General features: G+C 39.8%; 1 protein-coding gene across 1 annotated transcript in view; it reads right to left on the reverse strand.

The window, feature by feature from the left end:
* DNAH9 (dynein axonemal heavy chain 9) overlaps positions 1-26,480 on the reverse strand; it is a gene marked incomplete at both ends in the record, with an annotated part of 232,762 nt that overhangs the window by 191,878 nt on the left and 14,404 nt on the right. Inside the window, 16 exons of the mRNA XM_081320420.1 lie at positions 1,132-1,556; positions 1,651-1,847; positions 2,621-2,756; positions 3,003-3,244; positions 4,540-4,795; positions 5,595-5,721; positions 8,809-8,877; positions 10,394-10,508; positions 11,171-11,321; positions 11,614-11,730; positions 11,885-12,052; positions 15,332-15,565; positions 17,069-17,280; positions 25,193-25,323; positions 25,735-25,893; positions 26,184-26,380. Of these exons, the coding sequence (XP_081176546.1) occupies positions 1,132-1,556; positions 1,651-1,847; positions 2,621-2,756; positions 3,003-3,244; positions 4,540-4,795; positions 5,595-5,721; positions 8,809-8,877; positions 10,394-10,508; positions 11,171-11,321; positions 11,614-11,730; positions 11,885-12,052; positions 15,332-15,565; positions 17,069-17,280; positions 25,193-25,323; positions 25,735-25,893; positions 26,184-26,380 (2,936 nt within the window). The remainder of the gene's footprint in view (positions 1-1,131; positions 1,557-1,650; positions 1,848-2,620; positions 2,757-3,002; positions 3,245-4,539; positions 4,796-5,594; positions 5,722-8,808; positions 8,878-10,393; positions 10,509-11,170; positions 11,322-11,613; positions 11,731-11,884; positions 12,053-15,331; positions 15,566-17,068; positions 17,281-25,192; positions 25,324-25,734; positions 25,894-26,183; positions 26,381-26,480) is intronic.

Here is a 26,480-nt window from a genome sequence, read left to right on the forward strand (position 1 = left end):
TTTGTATGCATCAGTTCCAGTCTACTATTCCTGTCTACTGTTTACAGCAACTTGGGAATAAATTCTTTTACATTCTCTTCTTTGAAAAAAGTAATGATCAACTGATACTGCCCTACTTTTCTATTTAACTTTTCAATTTTTACCACCAATAAAAGATTCCCTAGTCTGCACAATCACCCAGTCTCTGATGTTTTTTTAATAAGGCCATATTTAGTACATATTATATTTCCTTCTTGATTTTTGTTAAAATTAAACCTTTTAATATTTAGAATATTTAGAATCAGCATGCTATCCATGTATTAGGCATTGGTCATGCTAATTAAACAGTTTTCCCCCTTTGGAAAATGTATAATTGTTTCCCTGTAGTTTCTTTTTTCTCATGTATATATCTTTGGAATTGTAGTAATTGTAAATTGCCTGAACTAATTCTTCCCATTATTTGTTAGTGTGGGTATTAATTTTACTAATTGTTCCAATCATATGTGAATTTTAATTCCCCCCAAATGGAAATCACTCCAGCATAGAGGCATTTGCTATATGTACAATGCTCACTTAAAAGATCACTGAAGGAAGGTCTCTGAAACTGACTTAAAGCCAAATAAATAAGCACAGATCATTCCATGTGGGAACAGAAGAGTTTTTCAAGAACATTTTGAAAAAAAATGGCCATGAATCAAATAAGTCTGATTGAAAACATTACATCTATGATAATTTTAAATCAAGTTCTGGAAATATGACATTTCAACAGGATCCTTAAGAAGAAAAATACTGTGATTCACAGAACATCAAACTGATCTCTCATGGGTCAAGTTTTTAACACATGCATGAACAAGCAGCTGGTGTTATGATGAGAGGAAATGAGCCAAACTACAAGATATTGGGAATTCTTGGACTTTTTCTTCAACACCACAATTGTTCTGTACAACTTACATCTACTGGACCTACATGTTTCGTGCCTGAAAAGAGAGGGACACCACAATGCCAACTATTTAAACATTGCATTGATGTACAGTGCAGAAGCTGGAGTGCCAGAAAAAAGAAGCTTTGGGTCTAGATGCTTATCCATTCCTTTTTAACCACATTTTCTACTTAACATAAAAGATCTAAATGGAGCAAGAAAAGTAGCGGTACCTGTGGGTCACATGATCCATGAGATGCTGCTTGAACATGAAACTCCATTTTTTAATTATACCCAGAAGAGATGCTTTGAAGGAACGGGCATCTACTTTCATCCAGCTGTCAAGTACACAGACTGGTTCCAGGTGGCTTACTTCTTCATAGACCCTCTCATAGGAGTCTATTTGCTCTCTGAACTGCTGAAGTGTTGGAGGGGTCTCTGGGACCCCTTCTTCTGCATGGACTTCTATCTCCTCTGCGGTGAGAACGTGACCATATAAGAGGAACTGACGTAAGAATTCCTTTCTGTCATCCACATAGAGATAGGAGTAATGGTCAAAGGAGTTGCAATAGTCACCACAAGCTGAGATCATCTTCTGGACACGCCCCATTAAGCTTTGGCGCATGTCAGCAAGGTCAGCCATCTCCTCCATGTCAGCCTGTCGGGAGACAGAAATACAACCCTGAACTAAAGAGAAGAGTGGAGGCATAGACTCACATATAATAGGGGATTATAGCCACCAAGGATCAAACCTGATAATGAGGAAATGTGCAATGATCTGCAAGCCTTGGTACCAGGGAAGAGACCCGGTAGATCTTATTCACAAGACCTTCAACTATATCATAGAAACCATCGCTGGCACCAGCATCCAGAGAAGGGCAAAATAGCATCTCAGGGACAGACAGCTCCAGTTGCACTTTGAAAAGAGGAGCATGGCCTGCCTTGGAATCTGCAGGATAAGAAGGCAGATGTAACTAGTCAGCTGGCAGTTCCTTCCCACCTCTGCAATGGAACACTACTACCACTTTCCACAGTTTGGCATGCTTCAGATATCTTGGGTTACTATTTTTAGAATTCTCAGCCAGTCCAACCAAAGGCCAAGCTGGCTATAAAGTCTAGGAACTGTAGCCTAACACAGATGAAGCAAGCAGCATGTCAACAGTACAAGATAAACAGTCTATGGTCCACAAGGCCCATGTAAGTCAGGACTACTTTTATTGTAACAGCTATAGTCTGAATGTTCCTCCTCTTTCACTTTATCTTCATGGAAACTAGGATGGGGCTTGTCTGAGATGTTTTTCAAGGTAGTTTCTTGATCCATGCTGAAGACCCACTTCTCTGACCATTGCTTTAGTAGCAGCTTTTTCTCCTATTCTTCAAGGTCATTTCTCTATGTCCTCTACATTGCATTAAATGAATAGACATAGACATCAGCATAATTTTGTGAAAAAAATCATACCTTTGACTTTAAACTCTTATTTTTGATCACAGCAAAATACAGATACAAAGGGGAGAAATCTTGTTTTCACAGCCCAGATCTCTTGTAATCCTAATTCTGCACACTGCATCCGGATTAGAACATGAAGGTCCAACATTCTCTCCACCTCCACCTCCACCACCACCACCACCACCACCTCTATGTTCACAATAGATTCAACAATAATGAAATAACCACCCATAAAATAAATGAGAAAGGAGTCTGGTCTAGAAGGACAAGTTCACCTGTATTTTCCAAAAGGTATTTAAGTGAACATTCAATGACATTAAAGAATCCATCCAAAATGATCTCATCTATATGCTCCAGATAAGCTTTCCATACATCAGAAGATGGATCTGCTTCAAAGAGTCTTAAATTTTCCTAAATATAAAGAAATCATAATTAAAATGACCTGCTCTAAATGCAAACAGGCATATGTGATGAAAGTAGCTACCAATTTCTGACCTGGCACTCCTCATGTAACGTTAATATAAATGCATATTAAAGTGAGAGCATGGATGAGACATTTTATGTGTATAATTATTTAATACTTTTAGTCATGGGAACAAAATACTTGCAGATGACTCTTCCTAACAGATTAGTTATGTCCATATATGCATACCATACCTTAATTAGAAAATGGATCTTATGGCCTGAATCTGTAATGAGCTGATAGTGTTTGTTCAGTCGTTCTTGCTGATTATCCAAGTATAGCAGAGATTCTTTTTTCCCATCTTTTCTTTCAAAAACTGGAAAGACCCAAGATTTCATAATATTCTGAATTTCCTCAATGTTGTCTTTGGTTTTCTGGATCATTTGCTCAAGGTTTCGAACACTGTTAACCATGTGTGAAATACAATCCCAAAGGCCTTCCAATAAAAGTAACAATGGAGAACATTTTAAGAAGCTAACAATGACAAGTCATCCAATCTATAAAACTGAGGGGGAAAATCATTTCTTGCTGTGCTCTTACTGAAAGGCCAGATGGCATTCCCTTTGGAAACAAATGAATTGAGAGAAAATGTTACTGAACATGAGCTGTTTTCTTCTACATAAATATAGCCTTTGCATGACTACAGTGTAATTTTGTCAAAGCAAAAATAATTTAACACAGAAGGCCTAAAACAGAATTCTCATTATTATACAATCTTCAACATTTAATGTCAATTACCATTACTTTTTCCTTAATTTTGGGAAGAGAATCTCAGCCAACTATTCCATTCCAGCTACTCAGAATTGAATCAGCACCAGCATGACTTCCCGTCCTCCAAATGTCTATGGAGATTTAGTCATTCAGGTCATAATTCAGGAGCCTTGGTGGAGCAGTGGGCTAATGCCTCCTTAAGTAACACCAGCTGCCTGCAATTAGTGCAGGTTCGCATCCCACCAGGCTCAAGGTTGACTCAGCCTTCCATCCTTCCCAGGTAGGTAAAATGAGGACCCAAATTGTTGGGGGCAATAAGCTGACTTTGTAATAATCCCGCTTGGGGGGGGCGAAAGCCCTAATAAGCAGGCATATACATAGAATGAAGGCTATTGCTAAGCACATTGGTTTGTGCTTAAATTGTAAGCCGCCCTGAGTCTTCGGAGAAGGGCGGGATATAAATGGGATTAAAAATAAAAAAAATAAAAAAATAATTGTCCCAAAGATGCTTTTTCATGAGGTAACTGGACTTTGTTTTTTCTTTGAAGATGTTTCACTTCTCATCCAAGAAGCATTATCCAGTCAAAGCTGAAGAAGCTTCTTGGATGAGAAATGTCTTCAAAGAAAAACAAGAAAGTCCAGTTACCTCATGAAAAAGCATCTTTGGGCCATCCTTCAAATATTTTTTCATTATTTCTTCTCTTTTTACGCTGTTAGGTTCTTCTCAAATTCCAAAGAGCCATGTTCCCTGACTAATAAAAGTGGAAAATAAAGACCCCAACATTCAACATTCTGGGTTGAAATGTACACAGCACTATAGACACCAGATGATTACAGTGCCCAGAAGACACCAGGAAGAAGAAAGAACACGGTATTTTTTCACCCAGTTTGGTAACGTCCACATTTATCTGCAGAGGAGAAAATGTGAGCAAGGAGAGCTTTCTGAAGAAGACCCAGCTTGGCTGAAAGATCAGAAATCACTTCATTTTTACTACATGGGACTCTGCAAGCAGAGCTTACCTTTTGTTTTCCAATTTAATGTTTCTTCTGCTTCTTTCAGTTGAATATCAATTTCACGCAGTTGATTCTGTATGAGTGGATATTCCACCTCTAGGACAGTGCACAATATTTTGTTGTACCAAGTAACCATTAAATCCAAGTTGGCCACTAATTGCCTGAAGGATTCTCTAGAAGAATATATTTCTGCTGCTGTTTCTGGGATATTCCCAATCTGATCTTCTCCAAGGTAGCTCACTTCTCTTAGAATGGACACCAGCTAGAAAATCACAAAGTAAAATAAATCTTTGAAACCTTTTCATTGGTGTTCTTTTTTTCCTATAAAAAGTTGTATTTCTTCTCTTCTCTCTCTGTATAGAGTTTCAATTATAAAACTTCCTGAATAACCAAATAGGAACATAGGGAGAAAGTTTCCTTTTCAACTCAAAAATATTAATTAGAGGGTACCTTGTGGACTGTCATCTCAACAATATGAGATATTTCTAAAATTTAACCACAAATATTTCTACATACAGCAATTCCAGTTTTAATCTCACAAATGTTTATATAAATTACTAGGAAATAGCAAGAGCATTGCTTTTATAGTCAAATTCATAAAAGTTTATCTGTTAACCCTGTCAGTTAACAGAAACTACATTGAAAAAGCAACATGCTTCTAAATATCAACTGGGCAAAAGTGATGGATTTAAACAAAATTATCTTCTTTCTCTTTCTGTTTGGAGATTCTTATATGTGTATCACTGATCTGTGACTATAGGCAGAAAATTATGTTGGGCTTTTGTTTTAATTCAGCATATTTTCTGTTGGATAAAATGTTTAATTTTGGTTATGTGAACTACAATCAAGCTCCACTGAAGGGCACTGTGCAAATCATGATGTTGCTATTCTATAGGATATTTTTTTAGCCATGTAAATCTCTTTCTCCTTGAGAAGTAGCAGAGATTGAGCCATTTTTGGCTCCAAGCATTAGAACACTTCTCACTTTGTAAAACTGCACCTGTTTCTGCCAAAAAGAAGAGGGAGAAGTCTTCCGTAAGATCAACATTCTTTCATCTTACCTGAGGGTCAAAATTGACTGTAATCATTTTACTCTCTGAATCTCGTTGGATCAGTGGTTGAGTGAGATTATATTGAGCTTTCACAGAGACAGTCTGGAACCATTCCTCATACAGCTTCTCTTGATATCTGCCAGAAGACCAAGCAATCATGTCAACACTTCCATGCACTGTCAACATGTTATTGGAAGAGATTTCCTGGCTATGTTGCAAGCAAATCTGAAGTGAAAAAATTGTAGGCGGAAGTTCTTGCCCCTCTGTCCCTACTGTCTGGAAAACTACTTGGTTTCTTCCTATAAAGCCATTTCTCCACATACCCACCGCTCTTAGAAGATTCCAAGGTTGCTGCTCAATCAACTTTCAGATATTTTTCACTTACAACATACAAACACGATCCAATTTGCAAAGTGAATCACAAGAAACCTGACTTCAAAAGAGTAACTGTGAGAGGGACTTTGGAGTCCTAGTGGATGATCACTTAAACATGACCCAGCAGTGTGCAGCGGCAGCCAAAAATGCTAATACCATCCTTGGTTGTATAAACAAAGGCCATAGAAGCAAAATCACATGAAGTATTTATACCACTTTATAAAACCTTAGTAAGACCACATCTGGAATACTGCACCCAGTTTTGGTCACCATACAACAAAAAAGATATTGAGACTTTGGAAAAAGTGCAGAGGAAAGCAACTAAAATGATTAAAGTCGTGGAGACTAAAACATATGAAAAAAGGTTTCAGGATTTAGGTTTGGCTAGTTTAAAGAAAAGAAGGACTATGGCAGGGGTGTCAAACTCAATTTCATTGAGGGCCACATCAGCCCTCAAGGGGCCAGGTGGGTATGGCCAGGGTGGGCGTGGCCTACTGGGTGGGTGTGGCTAGAGTGCGTATGGCCTACTGAGTGGGCGTGGCCAGCTCTACATCGTTCGCATGAAGGGTGCCTATGGGGGCCTAGGCAGGAGTGGGGCAGATCTGAGGGTCTCTGGCAGAAGGAGGGTCTCTGGGCCAGGGCCAAGGCAGTGGGGGCTGTTCCCTCACTGTTTCCAGGATGGCTTCGCGGGCCACATGAAACCACTTTGTGGGCCGGATCCGGCCCCCGGACCTTGTGTTTGACATGTCTGGACTACCGGTAACATGATAACAATATTCCAGTATTTGAGAGGCTGCCACAAAGAAGAGGGGGTCAACTTATTTTCAAAAGCACCAGAGGGCAGGACAAGAAACAATGGATAGAAACTAATAAGGGATAGAAGCAACTTGGAATTAAGAAGAAAATTCCTAACAGTGAGGAGAATTAACCAGTGGAACAGCTTGCCATCAGAAGTTGCGGGTGCTTCATCACTGGCGGTTTTTAAGAAGACACTGGACAGCCACTTGTCTAAAATGATATAGGGTCTCCTGTTTGAGCAGGGGGCTGGAGTAGAAGACCTCCAAGATCTCTTCCAGCTCTGTTGTATTCTACATTCTATTCTAGATAAAGCAGTCATATGAGTTATGTTCATCTAAGATATGTAAATTAAAATCTGGAGATGTAATAGGGCTTCAAAAATCTGTAAGCTCAAATTCTATTTAAAAAAGATGGGATCATATTTAAAAGAATCTGGGAAAGTGGCACTTAAGTCTGGAACAGAGAATGAAGCCCACTCAGAATGAAGTCTACTCAGTACTGCAAACATAGTAGTGCAAGGTCAAAATGTTAGCCTATGAAGTGCCAGATAGGAAAGAGTATGTCTTTAAGAGCAAAACATGGATCCATAGGTGAACCCTTACAAATATCTATTTTGAGACTAGAAAAGGTGGTATTGAGTAAAGCAGGAAAGTATTTAATTTGTAGTAAATTACATGCTGTAATAAATATTATACTGGCTGTTGTTTATATCCTATGGCCATAGGTAATCCAGCTTTAACATGAACGGTATAACTTGGCCTTGGTTATCTCCAGATGTTGCTCTAGGCTTTGATTTGGCCAATTCATTTTGCCTGCTGTTTAACAATTATATTGGGTATGCTTCCTGAGTCTTTATAATTAACTTTAAGTCTTCTGTGGGCTTCATTATAGCAACAACATTGTTGATTTCACCCATATTCTAAATTGTACCTGTGTTTACTTACACTGCATTCAATCATGCTAATTTTGAGCACAAAATCCTCTAATAAGTTGGTAATATAGGTCTGGTGACTTGAAATGTGTGCTTAATATTTCACCAAAGTGGATTTGTCTAGATTTTATATCACAAGTGAAGTTCATAGAAAAATTAGGGGATTCATTATTCTAGCTAAATTTAGCTTAGTCTACTACATACTTTTACGTATATACTACTAGTTATGTAACCACAACCCCAGGATAACACCCCAAATTGTATACAAAATGGGTTTGAGTAATTCTTAAATTCCTCATCCCAAAAATCCAAATTTTCAGTAACTGACATTATAAAGCACTCCCACATTTAAAGAGGAAAGCCTCCATATTTTAGATTGTTGTAAAATAGTTTTAGGCATGAGGATCTCATTTTCATTATAGGCATCAAATATTTGCATATAAAAGGCTACTCCTTGTGAGAAATACAATATAGCAAACAGCATTTAAAAATAACAAGTAACATTTTAAATAGCTAAGCTGTATTATTTACAATAGCTTAATCCTGAATGTGGCGAGAGAGTAATCATATAGGAGCTGCTCTAATAACATAGAAAGTGATCACGCTATGCATGACTGAATATAGCTATATAGCCCCCCTCAAAAAAAAAAGTCTTAGTAGAAAATAGTTAAAATGGGGAAATTATGACAATTAAATGAACTGAAGAGAAAATAGTAATGTTATTTGCACTAAGAGACAATATTTTGGACATTACCATAATTTCCTCTCCCCTTCCCCTTTATTTATTAATAAAGGAGAATATTTGTAGCTCGGGGTTAAAATGAGGGGTCCTTAGTGATCTCTGAGCTTGTTTTCTTGCAGTCATTTCATTACCCAAACTGGGTAGCATCATCAATGCTTTTATTTATTCCTCCCAGAGGATCTTTAGTAACATATTACCATATTGATATCACATTGTATACAAAACATTTCTAAAACACTGAATTTAGTTAATTAAGCAACTAAGGAAAAAATATTTGGATAAATCAACTCCAAAGCCCCTATTAGTTACATAAAAATAATTTAGCAAAGGCAAATCTACCAGTATTCTTACAATATGTTCTAATGAAGCACGTTTACCTTTCTAATAACTGGATCAAATCTTCATACTTCTGCGCCATTCTTTTGCCTTCTGCAGAATCCAAGGAACTATAAATAAAATGCATCAAATACTTGATAATTTGACTGAAATTATATGATGGTCAATATTTTAAATAACTTTTAAAATATTCAGATCATGTTCCATAATCAGTGGAACAACTTGCCTCCAAAAATTGTGAATGCTCCAACCCTGGAAATTTTTAAGAAGAGATTGAATAACCCTTTGTCTGAAATGGTATAGAGTTTCCTGCCTGAGCAGGGGGGTTCAACTAGAAGACTTCCAACTTCCAAGGACTTCCAAAGTCCCTTCCAACTCTGTTATTCTTCTGTTACTTTTTAGATACTGTTTGCATATAGATGTGATACATTTGGAATATATACACCAGGGGTCAGCAACCTGAAACAGTGAAAGAGCCACTCGGAACCGGTTCCCTCACAAAAGGAAAAACTGGGAGCCGCAAAAAAATGTGTGCGCATGCGTGTACATGCACACATGCGCAGAACAGGGTTTGACTGAAGAGTGGAGCCAAGGCGAAATATGCACCTACCCTGCATATTTGAATTGATTGGTTGAAATTTTTTAGTCCCGCTTTTTTTGGGGGGACTGCACATGGCAGAGGACTGGGAGCCGCAGGAGATGGCTGAAAGAGCCGCATGCGGCTCCGGAGCCGGGGGTTGCAGACCTGAGATATACACCCTCGCGCACACGCACGCACACACACACAGCTTTCCTATGACATATTTTTCTGCCTGAGAGCTGAGTTACCCATTATATTAATCATGACTTACTCTCCCAAAGAATTTGTTTCTTTTTCAAACTGTCCTTATAAGTCCATTCATATCAATGATTACAGACATCTATATAATACTCTTCAATAGTCCTATCTTTTTTTCCTGGTACTGTAGAAGATGAACCCATCTGAAATAACCCTATTTATGTATCTATCCATTTCAAAAAATTGACTCCCAGGGTAAAGTTTATATATATATATAAAGTGTGTGTGTGTGTGTGTGTGTGTGTGTGTGTGTGTGTACATACATATATGAATAAATTAAAAATTATATATAATTAAAATTCAAACCTATATATAATTTTTGTTATATCTTTATTTCTTCAAAAGATGTAACAAAAAGAGAGAGAAAATGTTCTACACTCAAATATAGAGGTTGGGTCTTCATTAACCATTCGATTTTCTCAAAAATCCACCAGCCACGAATGCCTGACAGAATCCTGTGATTATTTTAATAATGTTTTGTTGATGTTGTTGTTGTTGGCTTCTCCAGTTCACACCAACATTGTTCTTCTTCTGTTTTATTTGGGGGAGAGGAGTTATACTACTGGGAGACAAACAGATGGATCAAGTCTCAAAACTTTTAGATAATCATTTTCTAAGGTTCCATCAAGTTGGAAAGAATAAAAAGTGTAGACTAGGCCAGAAGCCCTTTTTCAAACTTATTTTGTAGTATCAGGTAATGTCATTATTTCAGTTTTAACATTCATGCAGAACACTGATACAGAAAGTTTGATAAAATTAATCCTTTTTTTTAGAATAAGGATACTCACCAATAACTGAGGTGCCTAAAATTACTGAATGGTTTTTGGATCCTCTGCTTTAGTTCCTGAGCCCACTGAACTCCTCCAGCCACCAAAGGCATATTTTTATGCACTGGTGAATACCCTGAGGAACAAAATTCAGTCTAAAACTCAAAATACAATAAGTTTATTCCAAGTAGGCTTAATATTAATAATACAATACTAATATTAATATAATACTGATTGCTAAAATACCAAAAAGAATCGTAATTTCCAACAAAAAATTTAGAGTTAGGGAAAATGCTGTCCCTGATTAAATACATGATATAGACACATTCTCTGGCATCACCCAATTCATTACAGGGATCAGTTTTCCAAAAAAAGTTAATTGACAATTGAAGTCATAAAAAACCCTGATATTATAACACCTGAAAAGGTCTTTTCCCCACCAAAAGTGAATTCCAACTGATCACACTGATATTTAACTCTATACTTCTCTAGCAATCTACAATTAAAAAAAACACAGCAGCCCTTACTCCTAAAACAAAATACAACTGGGAATCAGTATTAAATGAAGCCCAGTTGAATAACCTGATATTGGGATAACACATAGTATACTGTTATTTTTACATCATCCTCACTTTGTGTAGCTGTTTGTTACTACATCTTTAATCTATTTAACATGACAGTTATGTAAGATAATTGATCCTTATGGCAATTTTTTTTAAATGAAGCTGCTTAGACCAATTTACATTAATACTTTCTGTTAAATGAGTATTAAGACTTTTTAAAGTTATCAACATGTACCTATGTCTGTCTCCTCCTCAATACGTTTCAGGTAGATCAATTTAGCATCATCAAGGTCTTTGTCAAATATTGTGATGAGAACATTATATTTATCATAGGCTTCTACTGCTATCATTGGTCGATCCAGGAGGCTTCCAAAAATGTCTAACAGCTATCACACAGAAAGAAGAAAAAAAAGGGGGGGGGATTGTATAGCCCTGTAATCATCATTTACAATAGGAATCCTTGTCATTGCTCACATGTTTTCTTTAATGACCTAGCTATCAAAATGAATACAATTGTAATTATTTCAGTGCTGTAGTCCACATTGATATTAAAGTATGCATTTATTAAAATATAAAAATCCATAAACTAGTACCTCATCTGAGCATTTTTAATTATTTAAAAATAACTAGGGCACATTTGTTGTGTTTTGCAGTAGCTGAGTATAACAACTTGCAAACCTTGAATGCATGCTCCACACTGGCTGCATCATCAAAGGCTTGGCCAAAGAGAGACCCCAACCGTCGATCAATATCTTCCATTTTGCTCTTAAAGTCACACACATCATTCTCAAACTCCTAAAGGAACCAAATAAATATTTTTATGAATAAAAGCCATTTCTGACTGAGCAGGCTTTTCAATACCAGATACTTTTTTCTTTATATGTGACCCCAAAGTCCTCTTTAGCAAAGTTACAGAGCTTCTACTCTCCTAGAGTCCAAAGTCACCTACCGCATTAGCCACATCCAGACAGTCATACGTTCGATCTGAAAATACTTTATACATTTCCTGGAATTCTTCATGCATACTCAAGACTTGCTGACTCAGAGATTTGCCTTTAATGCCACTAAATTCCAGTTTCTCCAGTTTCTCTATGTCCAGAACTGTCATCAGAAGATCCTACAGAAATCAACAATTCACAGTTTATTTTCTTGACATTTAGGCCGGCTTTTGCACTTTAATAATATTACAGCCAAAAGAAAAAGAAAAAAAAACCAAAACTTTTTTCAGATAATTTATTTCTCACCCCTAATGTATCACATAATTTTGTGAGGAAAATAATTTCTATTTATCATTTTATAGACAGACTCATTGTCAGAGGAAGGAAGACAGCATAAGTCACAAGTGCTATTTGCTGTCAGTGCTGATATACAACTATATTGATCAAGGACTTTTTAAAAGTATTACTACTGGATCTTATTCTAAGGCTGTTCAAAAGAAACATCTTCTGTAACCATGAGCCATTTCATGCACCAAAACAAAAATATATGGAACAGAAATCCTCTAATTTTTTGCCTCTCTCTTTAATGGCTCCCCGCCCCTTCCTGCAATTTCCATGGGATCCTGTCTCTGCAGGAAAGAAATACAATATAAAAATAAAAATTATAGTAAATAAATAAATGCCATAATATTTTACAAGAACATTAGAATACTGCTAATAAGGTCAAATTTTTCCAGAATCAAACAGGCAGCTCCAACTCTAAATATGGGTTTTTATACATATTCTATTGTTTGTTTCTGCTGCCTTTAATAGTTTGATAGAATAGTAGATATGCTATTTCACTTTACTGGGCAAATTTTGCCAAGAGGTAGGAATTCATTATAAAAATTTCCTACAGGTGCATCATATTGGGACTCAATGACTAAACATAAATCCTAAATATAAAGTACTACATAAACATAAGTATTACAAACTAAAATTAAGTAGCACTAGAAATGTTGACTCTGCAGGCTAAAATCCAGTGCTTTTTTTGTCATAAAATGCACCAGAACAGAGTTCCGGCACCTTTTTTCAATGGATTTTCCAAGTTTTAAAAATAACTTTTGAAAATTTGATGTTTGGTCCACATCGACTTGAATCGCCCTGTCGAGCATAGCAGGCAAAATCATTAAAACGGTGCATGCGGGCTGCTTGTTGAGTCCAATGCATGTGTACATCGTCTGCGCTGGTTGTGATGGCACTGCTCAGCTTGTGGCACTGCTCGGCTTGTGATTGGTCATGTGGTCGCGCGCTGAGTGCTTACTGTGGGCGGTGACCGTTATGTTTTGTTACATAACTAACGTGTGTGGGTGTGTGTGTAGTGATTGACTATGAGTGAAAGATAATTTCTTTATTTTAAAAAATCGTTGAATTGAAAATCTTTTTTTAATTTTTAGTGTAAAATTTATTATGAACATTTGCCTTAAATACAATAAATTAAATTTATGTTAAGAACTGAATATATAATTTTTAAATAAAAGATTAACAAGATGTTAAGTTCCAGCACCTTTTTCCTTACAAAAAAAGCACTGCTAAAATCTATGCATTAAGTATATTTATTGTGTGTGCTTGCAAAGTGTATTTGCACATAATGGAGCTTTTAATATGTTGATCCAGAAGGCACCAGTTGGGGAAATATTGTTTTCCTAAAATCCCATAGTGTTCTTTCTACCTCACCATCTCGAATTTTGAATAGCAAAATTGTTTCTTCCCATCTGGATCAGAAAAGGTAATAGAAGTGCCTAGATCTGTAATGGACTACTAGATAAGGCCAATAAGCTTAACTTCAGACAAGTAACTGCCGCTTGTAAGAAGAGGGGTGGGGGTGGAAAGTAGTATACAACCAATTAAAAACAGACTTACATTGTAAGAACTAAGGATATGGTGGAGACCTTACATTATGCAGCCTTCTCCTGAGGCTCCCAGTCGTCCTCCGCCATTTGCAGAGAGACAGAGAGAGAGAGAGAGGCACTTGTGGTTCCCTTCTCTCTCTCTCTCTCTCTCTCTCTCTCTCTCTCTCTCTCCCTCCCCCCGTGTGTGTGTGTGTGTGTGTGTGTGTGTGTGTGTGTGTGTAAAAAAAGAGGGTGGCCTCACACTGTTCTCCGAGAAGCTGACAAGCTTATTGGGTGGGGCTCCTGCCTTTGCTGCATCTCCACAGGAAGCAGGAAGCAGCAGAAAGCAGCAGCAGCTCAGGAGAGCCAGCCCAATAAGAATGTGTATCAGCTTGTCCGAGAACAGCGTGAAGCCAGCTTGCCAGGTGAGCAGAAAATCGAAGAGAGAGAGAGGGGGGGAGGGACAGAAAGAGAGAGAGAACTCATGCACAGCAACCTTTATTTCTTTTAAATTAAACTCTTTAATCAAGCTCCCTCCCACGCGCAATTTGAAAGCACGTAAAAAAAATGCAAGTAGAAAAATAGGGACCACTATGGGGGGGAAGGTAACAGCGTTCTGTGCGCCTTTGGCGTCTAGTCATGCCAGCCACATGACCACGGAGACGTCCTCGGACAAGCGCTGGCTCTTCGGCTTTGAAATGGAGATGAGCACCGGCCCCTAGAGTTGGAAACGACTAGCACGCATGTGCGGGGGAACCTTTACCTTTACCTTCAGTCAAGCTCCCCCCCGTGAGAGTTTTGCGGCACCCAGTGTTTTTTTCCTCTGGGAAACGGGTCCAAGTGGCTCTTTGAGTGTTTAAGGTTGCCGACCCCTGCCCTAGTCTATCAAAACTTGTGGTATTTTGATGCATTCAAAAGGAACACAATGAACAGTTGACCAGTGAAGAGAGAAGCAGCAACAGCAGGAGAAAGCCAGAAACAAGCCAGCAATCTTCGCCATGGAGCTCTCTCTCTCTTGCTGACTTCTATTAGTCCAACTACTTTTGGACACAGAATTATTTTTCAGAAGAGGGTTAAATCCATATTCAAAAAGCATCCAAGCCAAAAAATCACCAGTGGAAGAGAGGGGTTGCACAGTGAAACATTGGAGAATCAGCATACTCTCACCTCCTTCGCCATGTAAATCTTCCCAGTCAAGTCATAGTTGAGTTTATCCTTTTTTTAAAGCCATGTTTCTAAGTCAGATTTCAGCTTGGGACATGTCAACTATAAGGGGGAATTCTGGTTTGAGCTTCCCTGCTGCTCAAACCAGAATGGTCCTGAAGGTCATACCCAAAGATCCTGGCAGGAGGGAACATCACTGAACCACTCTAAATGACCAACAGACAGGTAGGGGTCAAGATTGTTCCATAGTCAGATACAAGAAGGGAAAGGGTCTAAATCCACAATTTGAGCCATTAAAGACAAGAATCAAGAAAAAATATGGGAAATGGGTTGCAGGAAAGGGTGACAATAAAATACATTGCTTCTGTGCAGTATAGAATCTAAGAGTATTCATTGTTCTATTTTTCACAGCGAAGAACTTACATGTACTACGTGAAGCCTCTCTAGGAAATTATTCAGTTTTGCAAAAACCATTACAGAAGGAAAATCCCATTGCTTTACTTCTTGACCTGGCTGAAAATAATTGCTAAGGTTTTCTCTTCTTTCTTCAAAAATTTGTTTAAAGTAATCAAAAACATTAAAAGCTTTCTGAACTTTATTCAGACTTTCTTCTGCTTCTCCTTTAAGTATATCTTCTGGACTAAGGAAATTCTTGGCCTGGTTGGGCAGAACAAAGAAATGAATTAAACATTTGTAAGTTTTACATGGGACAAACATGTTAAAAGATGTGTTGCTTTGCTTTGATTCTTAAATTGGCCGCTCAGTAGTAAACTGACATTGATTTGATAATTAGCAAAATCAAAATTCAGTAGATTTGGACACAGATGTGTTAGGTATATAACAAATGCATACATAAGCTCCTTATTTACGAACCAAAAAGTATTGCATATATGTTCCATTTCTTCCCTTTTAATTGATTTTAAGTTTGATAAGAAAAGAAATTAAAACAGCAGTGGGAAAAGAGGACGCTAAAATTTCACACGAAATTCCAAGAACGAAGGAGACTGAATACACAATAACAGCTTCCTGCTAGCAGCATCCTATGTTCTTAAATCATTCTATTTAATGAACCATAATTATGCCATCAATGTTATGAACATGAGGTGCAAAGAATCTCTTTGCAATGTGACTGCAACAGTGAGAGATGCACCACTGATTTCAGGGGCCAAATACCTAGCCGAACTTTAAGTCTTACAACTCTTCTTGAAGTGACAGGTGGCAAGAATCAACTATTTTAGATGTGCTGGCAAAATAGGTTTATCCTGAAAAGATTCTGCAGACATTCTCATGTCTCACAGACCTGGTATATAATGCGTGTGTGGGTCCTCCGGGGCTCATGGTTCCCGCTCGAAATAGGTGGCAGTTGTGGCTAGGAGGGCCTTTGCTCAACTTTGTGTTGTGCACTAACTACGCCCTTTCCTGGATAAGGAGGCTTTTCCCTTGGACATTCATGCCCTTACCATCTCCTGTCTCGACTACTACAATATGCTTTACATGGGGCTACCCTTGAAAAGTATCCAGAAGCTTCATCTGGTATATAAGGTGACTGCGTGAGCAATCTTGGGTATCCCAAGGACAACATATGTAACACCTCTGGTACATGAGTTGCATTGCATTGGTTTGCTTCTGGGTCCAACTCAAAATGTTGCTTATGACCTTTAAAGCCCTACATGGCATGAGGCCAGATTACCTGTGGAACCGTCTTTGCCCTATTATATCAGCCCACCCCACCTGGTCAGGCAGGGAAGGTATGCTGTAGACCCTGTGATTCCAGGAGAAGAGCTTTCTCTGCCATTGCCCCCACCCTCTGGAACGTCCTCCTTCCAGAGGTGAGGTAGCCCCCCCAATCCTGATCTTTCGAAAATGTCTAAAAACATGGCTCTGCCATTTTGTTTGCGGCACGAAGAGCAGCATGCAGTCATGGGGCTAGTTAGCACCTTGAAGGCCTGGCCCAGTCTTTTTAATTTTTTATTTAATTATTCTATTTTTGTTTGAATTGGCTCCTAATGTAATATTTATATATAGCATTTATGTTTTTATGCCTTACTTGTGCACTGTCCAGAGTTGCCCTATGAGGGAGGTGGATGGTTTCTAAATGTGATAAACAAGCAAACAAGCAAACAAGCAAACAGACAGGATTAGAACTGCTTCAGGTCTTACCTGCTGAATAAGAAGATTGCAAATTTCTTGAAGAAGCACAATTATCCTAGCAGGTGCGCAGTAATATTTTGAAGTGCCCCATATTAAGCACACTATATGAAGCATGCGATTTAATAATGGTTTCACCTCATTAAATTCCACATTTTCTATTTCTTCCAGTGGGCTCTGGAGAGGCTTTAGGTGCATATTTATATCCTGGGCTTCAATCAAAGCTGCAATTTTTGAAAACAAAGAACATAGTTTTTAAAGAAGAAATACTTATCTTTGTGTGTTTCTTAGATGGCAATATAAAAATAAAATTCCTTGGAAATAAATCATTTTATATTCAAAGGGATTTATCCTCAAGTATCCATATTGTGAATTAGAGTGCCAACAAATTTATCTTGGCTTTATGTTGCATGCAGTCAGATAACATGAGATATTAAAATTAATGGGATCTCTTCTTAAAATTGCTGAGAAAAAGAAAGGCAAAGAAAATACATCACCAAAAAGTAACAACCTATAACTCAATTTCCTGCAGATAAGATAAGTATGTTGAAGGATTCAGCAGTTCCTTAAAGAAGTTTTTTTAAAAATCTCAATGGTGAATGGTACATAGGTAGTCCTCAATTTACGACCACAATTAAGCCCCAAATCTTTGTCACTAAGCAAGACAATTGTTAAGTGCATTTTTCCCATTTTACTACCATTTTATTTGTTAAGTCAATTACTGCTGTTATTAAGTTAGTACCACAGTTTTTAAGTGAATCTGGCTCTCCCATTGACTTTGCTTGCCAGAGGTTTCCATGACCTTGGACACTGCATAAATACATGGCAGTTGCCAAGCGTCTAAATTTTGATCATGTGACACTGCGATGGTCGTAAGTGTGAAAAGCAGTCATAAGTCACTTTTTTCGGTGTCCTTTTAACTTCAATCACTAAACAAATGGTTGTAAGTCAAGGACTACCTGTAGCAGATATAAGCAGGTTTAAATTCTAATATATTGAGCAATCCCCCCAAACCCTCCCCTTATATATTTTGCGAGGATTCTTTCCACATGTTACCGTAGTTTTACTTTCAAACAAAACTCAAATTATTTAACATGATTTCAGTGAACTGGACTTATAAGGATTTTTTTTTATGATTAGACTGTAGGGACGAGTAGGGAATGCAGTACTTCTTGTGTTCTAAACTAGCCTGATAATACCTGTTCCTTTTATTATTATATCATTTGCAAATTATATAAATAGAGATGAAGGAAATCAAGCATTTGTTTCCACCTATTATCATTTTTATTCTACTGAATACTTCTAGGCTTAATGTAGGAGACCAGAGCTTCACTTTTAAGCATCTCAGCTGCTCAGATTTTTTTTTAAAAAAAAGTTTTAAATCAGCCTTACTGATTTAGGGTTAAAGAACAATACACATAGCAAGAAGAAAAATGATGGGAATATAAACCAGGAAGTGGAAGAATTAGAAATCAAAGTTCATATGGGTATAAATAGACTAATTGTGTTCTTGGCATCAATATGATAAACATATACGCTTATTCAGTATTTAGAGTATTACCATTACTCACCTATTAGAAAGGCAATTACACAAAAATCAGTTACTTCATTAGATACTTCTATAGGCATAACCAAAAAAAGATGAGTTTTCTCCACATTAGACCAGCCAGAACAATTTAGCAGCAAAAGGGTTATTAAGCTCCAGTGCCAAATGATATAAAATAGGCAATGCAATAAAAAAGCAGATTCAATATTCCCCTATTACTATGGGCATAATTATGCATGCATTAGGATATTGTTAAATCTCCTTTCTACTAGTTTAGATGACAAACTATTAAAACTCACCAGAGAGAAGGCACACACAGGATGAATGAATGGTATTTCACTCAGCCCATTCCCAAAGTACCGTATATACTTGAGTATAAGCCGACTCGAGTATAAGCCGAGACCCCCAATTTCACCCCCAAAAACTGGAAAAAGTTATTGACTCGAGTATAAGCCGATCCGCCGTTCTGCAAGCCTCTGCCGCCAGCAGAGGCTCGATCCGCCATTTTGCAAGCCTGAATACACAGGAATACCCTGTGTGGCCGCGGCTCGTCGGCAGGTCTCCGTTCCTCCTGCCGACCTTTGGGGAGGTTTGGGCGCCTCCCCAAACCTCCCCAAACCTCGGCAGGTCTCCGTTCCTCCTGCCGACCTTTGGGGAGGTTTGGGCGCCTCCCCAAACCTCCCCAAACCTCGGCAGGTCTCCGTTCCTCCTGCCGACCTTTGGGGAGGTTTGGGCGCCTCCCCAAACCTCCCCAAACCTCGGCAGGTCTCCGTTCCTCCTGCCGACCTTTGGGGAGGTTTGGGCGCCTCCCCAAACCTCGGCAGGTCTCCGTTCCTCCTGCCGACCTTTGGGGAGGTTTGGGCGCCTCCCCAAACCTCTGCAGGTCTCCGTTCCTCCGCGCAGACCTGCCGACCTTTGGGGAGGTTTGGGGAGGCGCCCAAACCTCCCCAAAGGTCGGCAGGAAGAACGGAGACCTGCCGAGGTTTGGGGAGGTTTGGGGAGGCGCCCAAACCTCCCCAAAGGTCGGCAGGTCTGCGCGGAGGAACGGAGACCTGCCGAGGTTTGGGGAGGTTTGGGGAGGCGCCCAAACCTCCCCAAACAGGAACGGAGACCTGCCGAGGTTTGGGGACGTTTGGGGAGGCGCCCAAACCTCCCCAAAGGTCGGCAGGTCTGCGCGGAGGAACGGAGACCTGCCGAGGTTTGGGGAGGCGCCCAAACCTCCCCAAACAGGAACGGAGACCTGCCGAGGTTTGGGGACGTTTGGGGAGGCGCCCAAACCTCCCCAAAGGTCGGCAGGTCTGCGCGGAGGAACGGAGACCTGCCGAGGTTTGGGGAGGTTTGGGGAGGCGCCCAAACCTCCCCAAACAGGAACGGAGACCTGCCGAGGTTTGGGGACGTTTGGGGAGGCGCCCAAACCTCCCCAAAGGTCGGCAGGTCTGCGCGGAGGAACGGAGACCTGCCGAGGTTTGGGGAGGTTTGGGGAGGCGCCCAAACCTCCCCAAACAGGAACGGAGACCTGCCGAGGTTTGGGGAGGTTTGGGGAGGCGCCCAAACCTCCCCAAACGTCGGCAGGTCTGCGCGGAGGAACGGAGACCTGCCGAGGTTTGGGGAGGTTTGGGGAGGCGCCCAAACCTCCCCAAACAGGAACGGAGACCTGCCGAGGTTTGGGGACGTTTGGGGAGGCGCCCAAACCTCCCCAAAGGTCGGCAGGTCTGCGCGGAGGAACGGAGACCTGCCGAGGTTTGGGGAGGTTTGGGGAGGCGCCCAAACCTCCCCAAACAGGAACGGAGACCTGCCGAGGTTTGGGGACGTTTGGGGAGGCGCCCAAACCTCCCCAAAGGTCGGCAGGTCTGCGCGGAGGAACGGAGACCTGCCGAGGTTTGGGGAGGTTTGGGGAGGCGCCCAAACCTCCCCAAACAGGAACGGAGACCTGCCGAGGTTTGGGGAGGTTTGGGGAGGCGCCCAAACCTCCCCAAACGTCGGCAGGTCTGCGCGGAGGAACGGAGACCTGCCGAGGTTTGGGGAGGTTTGGGGAGGCGCCCAAACCTCCCCAAACAGGAACGGAGACCTGCCGAGGTTTGGGGACGTTTGGGGAGGCGCCCAAACCTCCCCAAAGGTCGGCAGGTCTGCGCTGAGGAACGGAGACCTGCCGAGGTTTGGGGAGGCGCCCAAACCTCCCCAAACAGGAACGGAGACCTGCCGAGGTTTGGGGAGGTTTGGGGAGGCGCCCAAACCTCCCCAAACGTCGGCAGGTCTGCGCGGAGGAACGGAGACCTGCCGAGGTTTGGGGAGGTTTGGGGAGGCGCCCAAACCTCCCCAAACAGGAACGGAGACCTGCCGAGGTTTGGGGAGGTTTGGGGAGGCGCCCAAACCTCCCCAAAGGTCGGCAGGAAGAACGGAGACCTGCCGAGGTTTGGGGAGGTTTGGGGAGGCGCCCAAACCTCCCCAAACAGGAACGGAGACCTGCCGAGGTTTGGGGAGGTTTGGGGAGGCGCCCAAACCTCCCCAAAGGTCGGCAGGAGGAACGGAGACCTGCCGAGGTTTGGGGAGGCGCCCAAACCTCCCCAAACGTCGGCAGGTCTGCGCGGAGGAACGGAGACCTGCCGAGGTTTGGGGAGGCGCCCAAACCTCCCCAAACGTCGGCAAGTCTCCGTTCCTCCGCGCCCTGCCTGCCTGCTTCTTTCCGCTGCGGAAAGAAGCAGGCAGGCAAGGCGCGGAGTTTGGGGAGGTGCGCGCGCACCTCCCCAAACCTCCCCAAACTTCGGCAGGTCTCGGACGGCGGTGGCTTGGGAGAGGTGCGGGCGATCCCGGAAGCACCAAAGCCTCGGCCGCGCACAAGTCCTCGGTAAGTTTTTTTGTTGACTGGAGTATAAGCCGAAGTGGAATTTTTCAGCCCAAAAAGTGGGCTGAAAAATTCGGCTTATACTCAAGTATATACGGTACTCTCTCAATTCTAGATCTTAAAAATTTAGGTTGCTTCCATAGTCCAAGGTATTTTTAAAGACAAGTCTGGGAACCATGAGGGCTAATCATTTTGATTGTAACACCAATTAGGGCAGTGGGCCTCTACTATCTATGAAACACAGAACTGTATTCACCAATCTTTAGCTTTTAATTATTTCCTCCAGGCAAAGAGGATTCCCAGATACTTAAATACTTTGATATATTACACAGCAATAAGTGGCCAGTTTTCAATAATTTTTACATTTGCAATGATTTTGCTGCCTACTTACTTATATATTGTTATTGTCATTAATTTTTAAAATGTTAATACTATTAATGCTTTTTTACTTTTAAACTCACATATAAATAGAACATCAAATTTCATTCAAATAAAATGTATTTATTAATAATAAAAATATACCCATAAAATTATATCATGTTATTAACATGTTACTTATTTTTGTTTCATTTTTAATGCAATATTTGCGGTAGTGTCTTCTATCTAAATTTCAGGATTTAATTGTTATGGTCAGGTAGAGAGCTTGTTTTTCTATTATATCCCAACAATTTGCTTCTTTTGTGGGAAAATGATTTGTCTGCATTGAAACCTAATTCAACTGGGTAGAAAATTGGGGAAGCTACAGTATTAGTACTGATAAACATTTGTTCTACAATTATGAATATCTTCTCTATTCTGCAATTTTCTGTGTTGTTTAACATTGATTTTACATTCATTATTATGGTGAATGTTAAGTATCTACACTATACATATTTCTTTGAAAGGATTCATCATCCACACATCAGTATTGAGTTTGTTAACTCATTATGAAGTCATTATGTTAACTCACAAAATATATAAAAGTTCTTAAAATTTCTCCAAAATTTGCAGAATTCTTTTGGCAAGCTATCTTGTACAAATAGAGCTAATTTCTCAATAAACGTAGATATAACATTCTCAAAATCAATAAGGATCATTAGCTTACTCTAACTTTCAGACAGATCTAATTAAAGTTCCACTGAAGATTCACACAATTGCAAATAGAATAGAATAGAATAGAATAGAATAGAATAGAATAGAATAGAATAGAATAGAATAGAATAGAATAGAATAGAATAGAATAGAATAGAATAGAATAGAATAGAATAGAATAGAATAGAATAGAATAGGCTGGAAGGGATCTTGGAGGCTCAAGCAGGAGAACCCTATCTGGACCGGGATGCCTTGCGTACGGTCACTCATGCGCTCGTGACCTCTCGGTTAGACTACTGCAATGCTCTCTACATGGGGCTGCCCTTGAGGACCACTCGGAGGCTTCAACTGGTGCAGAATGCAGCCGCGCGAGTTGTGTTGGGGGTCTCCCGATACTCCCATGTTACACCTCTGCTCCGTGAGCTGCATTGGCTTCCAGTTGCCCTCCGGGTGAGATTCAAGGTGCTGGTGATGACCTATAAAGCCCTACATGGCATGGGTCCGGAGTACCTAAGGGAGCACCTGCGGCTGGCGTGAACTTCCCTCCACCCAGTGCGCTCCCACAGAGAGGGCCTCCTCAGAGTGCCACCAGTCAGAGAATGCCGACTGATGGCCCCCAGGGGGAGGGCGTTCTCTGTGGGCGTGCCAGACCTTTGGAACCATTTAGCGGTTGAGCTCCGGATGGCTCCCGACCTTCGCTCCTTCCGACGTGATCTAAAAACTTACCGTATTTATTTGAACAAGCCGGCCTGATCTGATGGGTTTGGAGTTTTAATTACTGTTTTTAATTAATTTAATGTATTCGGGCACAATTGTTTAATTTGTTTTTAATTTTTGTATTTTGTATTTTTGGTATTTATTGCCCTGTACACCACCCTGAGTCCTTCGGGAGAAGGGCGGTATATAAATTAAATTAAATAAAAATAAATAAACCTATACCATTTCAGACAAGTGACTGTCTAGTCTCTTCTCTTTAGAAAGCCATTAAGCACCCACATGTAAGAACAAACGAACAAACCATTCATTGTTATATCAATAAGCATGTTGAAACAACTTCTTCTTCGAATTGGTCATAATCTTATTTATTGCTTTCTTTGTGAGGTTTAATGAATTGTGTAAACTTGGACTTAAACTTTGATAAGATGTTCACTGAGAATTATACAATGAATATTAAAAAAAACTTCTAGAGGTTCTTTCTTCAAAAATCATATAAATATATCATATCTCCCTGCCATAACTGGAGCTCCACCAGATGAACAAACAATAATATTTGTCAGTAAAATACAGGGCTTTTCAAAGTAGGTTTTTAATGCAGTAAAAATTGATTCTCCTTTTGTACCAGCTATAAGATTTTTTTTGCAAATTTCTTTTCCTGTGGATGTTTTCATCAATATATCATACATAAGACAATTAATAAAATGTTGCTGTCGATACTTTGGCTGTACTGAGAATGTCTGGGTTTTCAGTAGCTTAGAATCTGATCTCAACATCCTTACCCATTTTATCAAAGCACCTTTATACAGCTATATCATTAATTAGTATGGATCTCAGTGAAATAAAGTTCAACACCAAGATAAGATAGTTTTATAGTTTAAGGTGAAAATATTTGTTGAAACAGTAAATACATAACAATACTTTTGTTAGTAGAGGACTAAATAAATCCATAAATGAAGACAATAGTCACAAATCTATGGGATTCAATGTCCCCAAATGACAGCATGTTCAGACACATACATAAGCAAAAAAAATATATAATGAATTATAGTCTGTTGTACCTAAGTTATTATTTCCTTCATTTTTTTTAACAAGTATACCCAAGCAATAATTTTGTGATGAAGTGCATGACCTTTCTAAAAATTCCAAATGTGCCTTTGTCTAAAAATTCATGATCTTCATTAATTGAAGATTAATCTTTGAAATTTAATGCCATGTCTCACTATCTCTAGAAATCATGAAACAAAACTCTTGTGATAATGTTTTATACAAGAAAAGAAGTAAATCTTATAACTTTTGTAGAGGTTGACTTTTATGTACAGGTTGACCAAATAATTTATTTTATTTATTTTATTTATTTATTAGTTTTTATAAACCGCCCTTCTCCCGAGGGACTCGGGGCGGTGTACAGAGGAAGGAAGGTATACAGACCGAACAATAAAATAATAAGAAACACTAATAACACAAACTGGGACCCCAATTAACGTTATCATGCCAGGCCAGCCTGCTGGAATAGGAAAGTTTTTAAGTCGCGACGGAAGGTACGGAGGTCAGGGGCCATCCGGATTTCGGTTGGTAAGGTGTTCCAGAGGGCTGGCGCACCCACTGAGAATGCTCTCCCCCTGGGGGCCATTAGCCGACATTCCTTGAGCGGTGGCACCCTGAGGAGGCCCTCTCTGTGGGAGCGCACAGGACGGTGGGGTGCTGACATCGGCAGAAGGTGCTCCCGTAGGTAGTCCGGACCCATGCCATGTAGGGCTTTGAATGTCATTGTTAGCACCTTGAACTTCACACGGAAGGCAACCGGAAGCCAGTGCAGCGCACGGAGGAGAGGTGTGATATGGGAGTATCGGGAGGCTCCCAAGAGTGTCCGTGCCGCCGCACTTTGCACCAGTTGAAGCTTCCGAGTTAATTACAATAAACTTTGCTTAATCCTAATAATTCCAAACTTTAACAGCCCTACCTGCTTCCACATCACTGAAGATGGATCTGAATGCTGGGAAGTAAGTGCTTTGCACCTTATCTAGGAGGTCTAGCATAGTCAAAATTCTTCTGGCTTTTAGTTGGCTATAAATACACTGCAGATCCTCGTACCTGCAACATATAATGAAGAAGATATGAGCAAATTTATTAAATAACTAATTAAATGTCACGATATCTTGTAGCAAACAGTCTTATAATCTTCCTAGGACAAATGAATTTAAGAAAGTTTTTTCTTTATGTCAACTAGAAAATTAGAAACTGTACAGCTAAGTTTTTCTTATGTAAATGGATATTTCTACTTTTCAGCTTTTTCTTCCAGATCAGTTAGAAGCCAGGGCAAATGACCTGGTTTTGCAACTGACAACCACAAAGCCTTAGCAGTCAGGGGTAGGCAACCTTGGCTCTTTTATGACTCGTGGACTTCAACTCCCAGAATTCCTGAGCCAAGGTTGCCTACCCCTGCGTAGCTATTCCTACTTCATTTATATGTCATTGTAGAATGAGCTTAACAATATACAGTACCTATTTTTCCAAAAATCCAACTCCACATTTGGATGGGGATCTTTGCCTTGCAAAAGCAGTTCTGAAGACTGTCTCTTAAGAACATTCTGGATCTGGTGGGTCCATTCAATAACAGAAGACTCAACTGCATGAATTATAGACTTATCTACCAATTCAGTACTGCAAAAAACAAAAGTATCAACAGAACAGCTTTGTTTCTCATTGTAACATAGAAACCAAATATAAAGCAAAATATAAATTCCTACTTTCAATGAAATAATAGGAAATTTGTTACAAAACAAAATTATTATTACTGACTCACATTATTTGCATAACATGTTTACATTTCCATGTTTCTGTTCCTATTCATTCAACAATTTATAGATTGAAGTCAAAAATGAAAAGCTTTCAATTCATGCAGTTTCTTGAAAACGACCACTTAAATCAATAATTAAAGCATTACAACTTACTTTTTCTCATTGTCAGAGTTAATGTATCTGTCCCTCTCAGGCTCAATAGGAAGAGATAACAATGTTTTTCCTCTAATTTGGCCAACCTTCACAAAAACACTCCTTTTCAGAGAGCAGACATGATTAATGACATCTTGGGATACTACATTGGGCCAACTGTGATGGTTTTTCTGGTTCACCAAGAGAGGCATCATTACCTGGAAGCATTCAAATATACCCTGTTACGAAACTGATATAGGCGAAGCAACAAAAAATATTGTATCAAATCTTCTGGTTTCTGGATTTTCTAACAAAAGA

Source organism: Vipera berus, assembly GCF_964194415.1.
Source record: "Vipera berus genome assembly, chromosome: 2".
NCBI classification, from domain to species: domain Eukaryota; kingdom Metazoa; phylum Chordata; class Lepidosauria; order Squamata; family Viperidae; genus Vipera; species Vipera berus.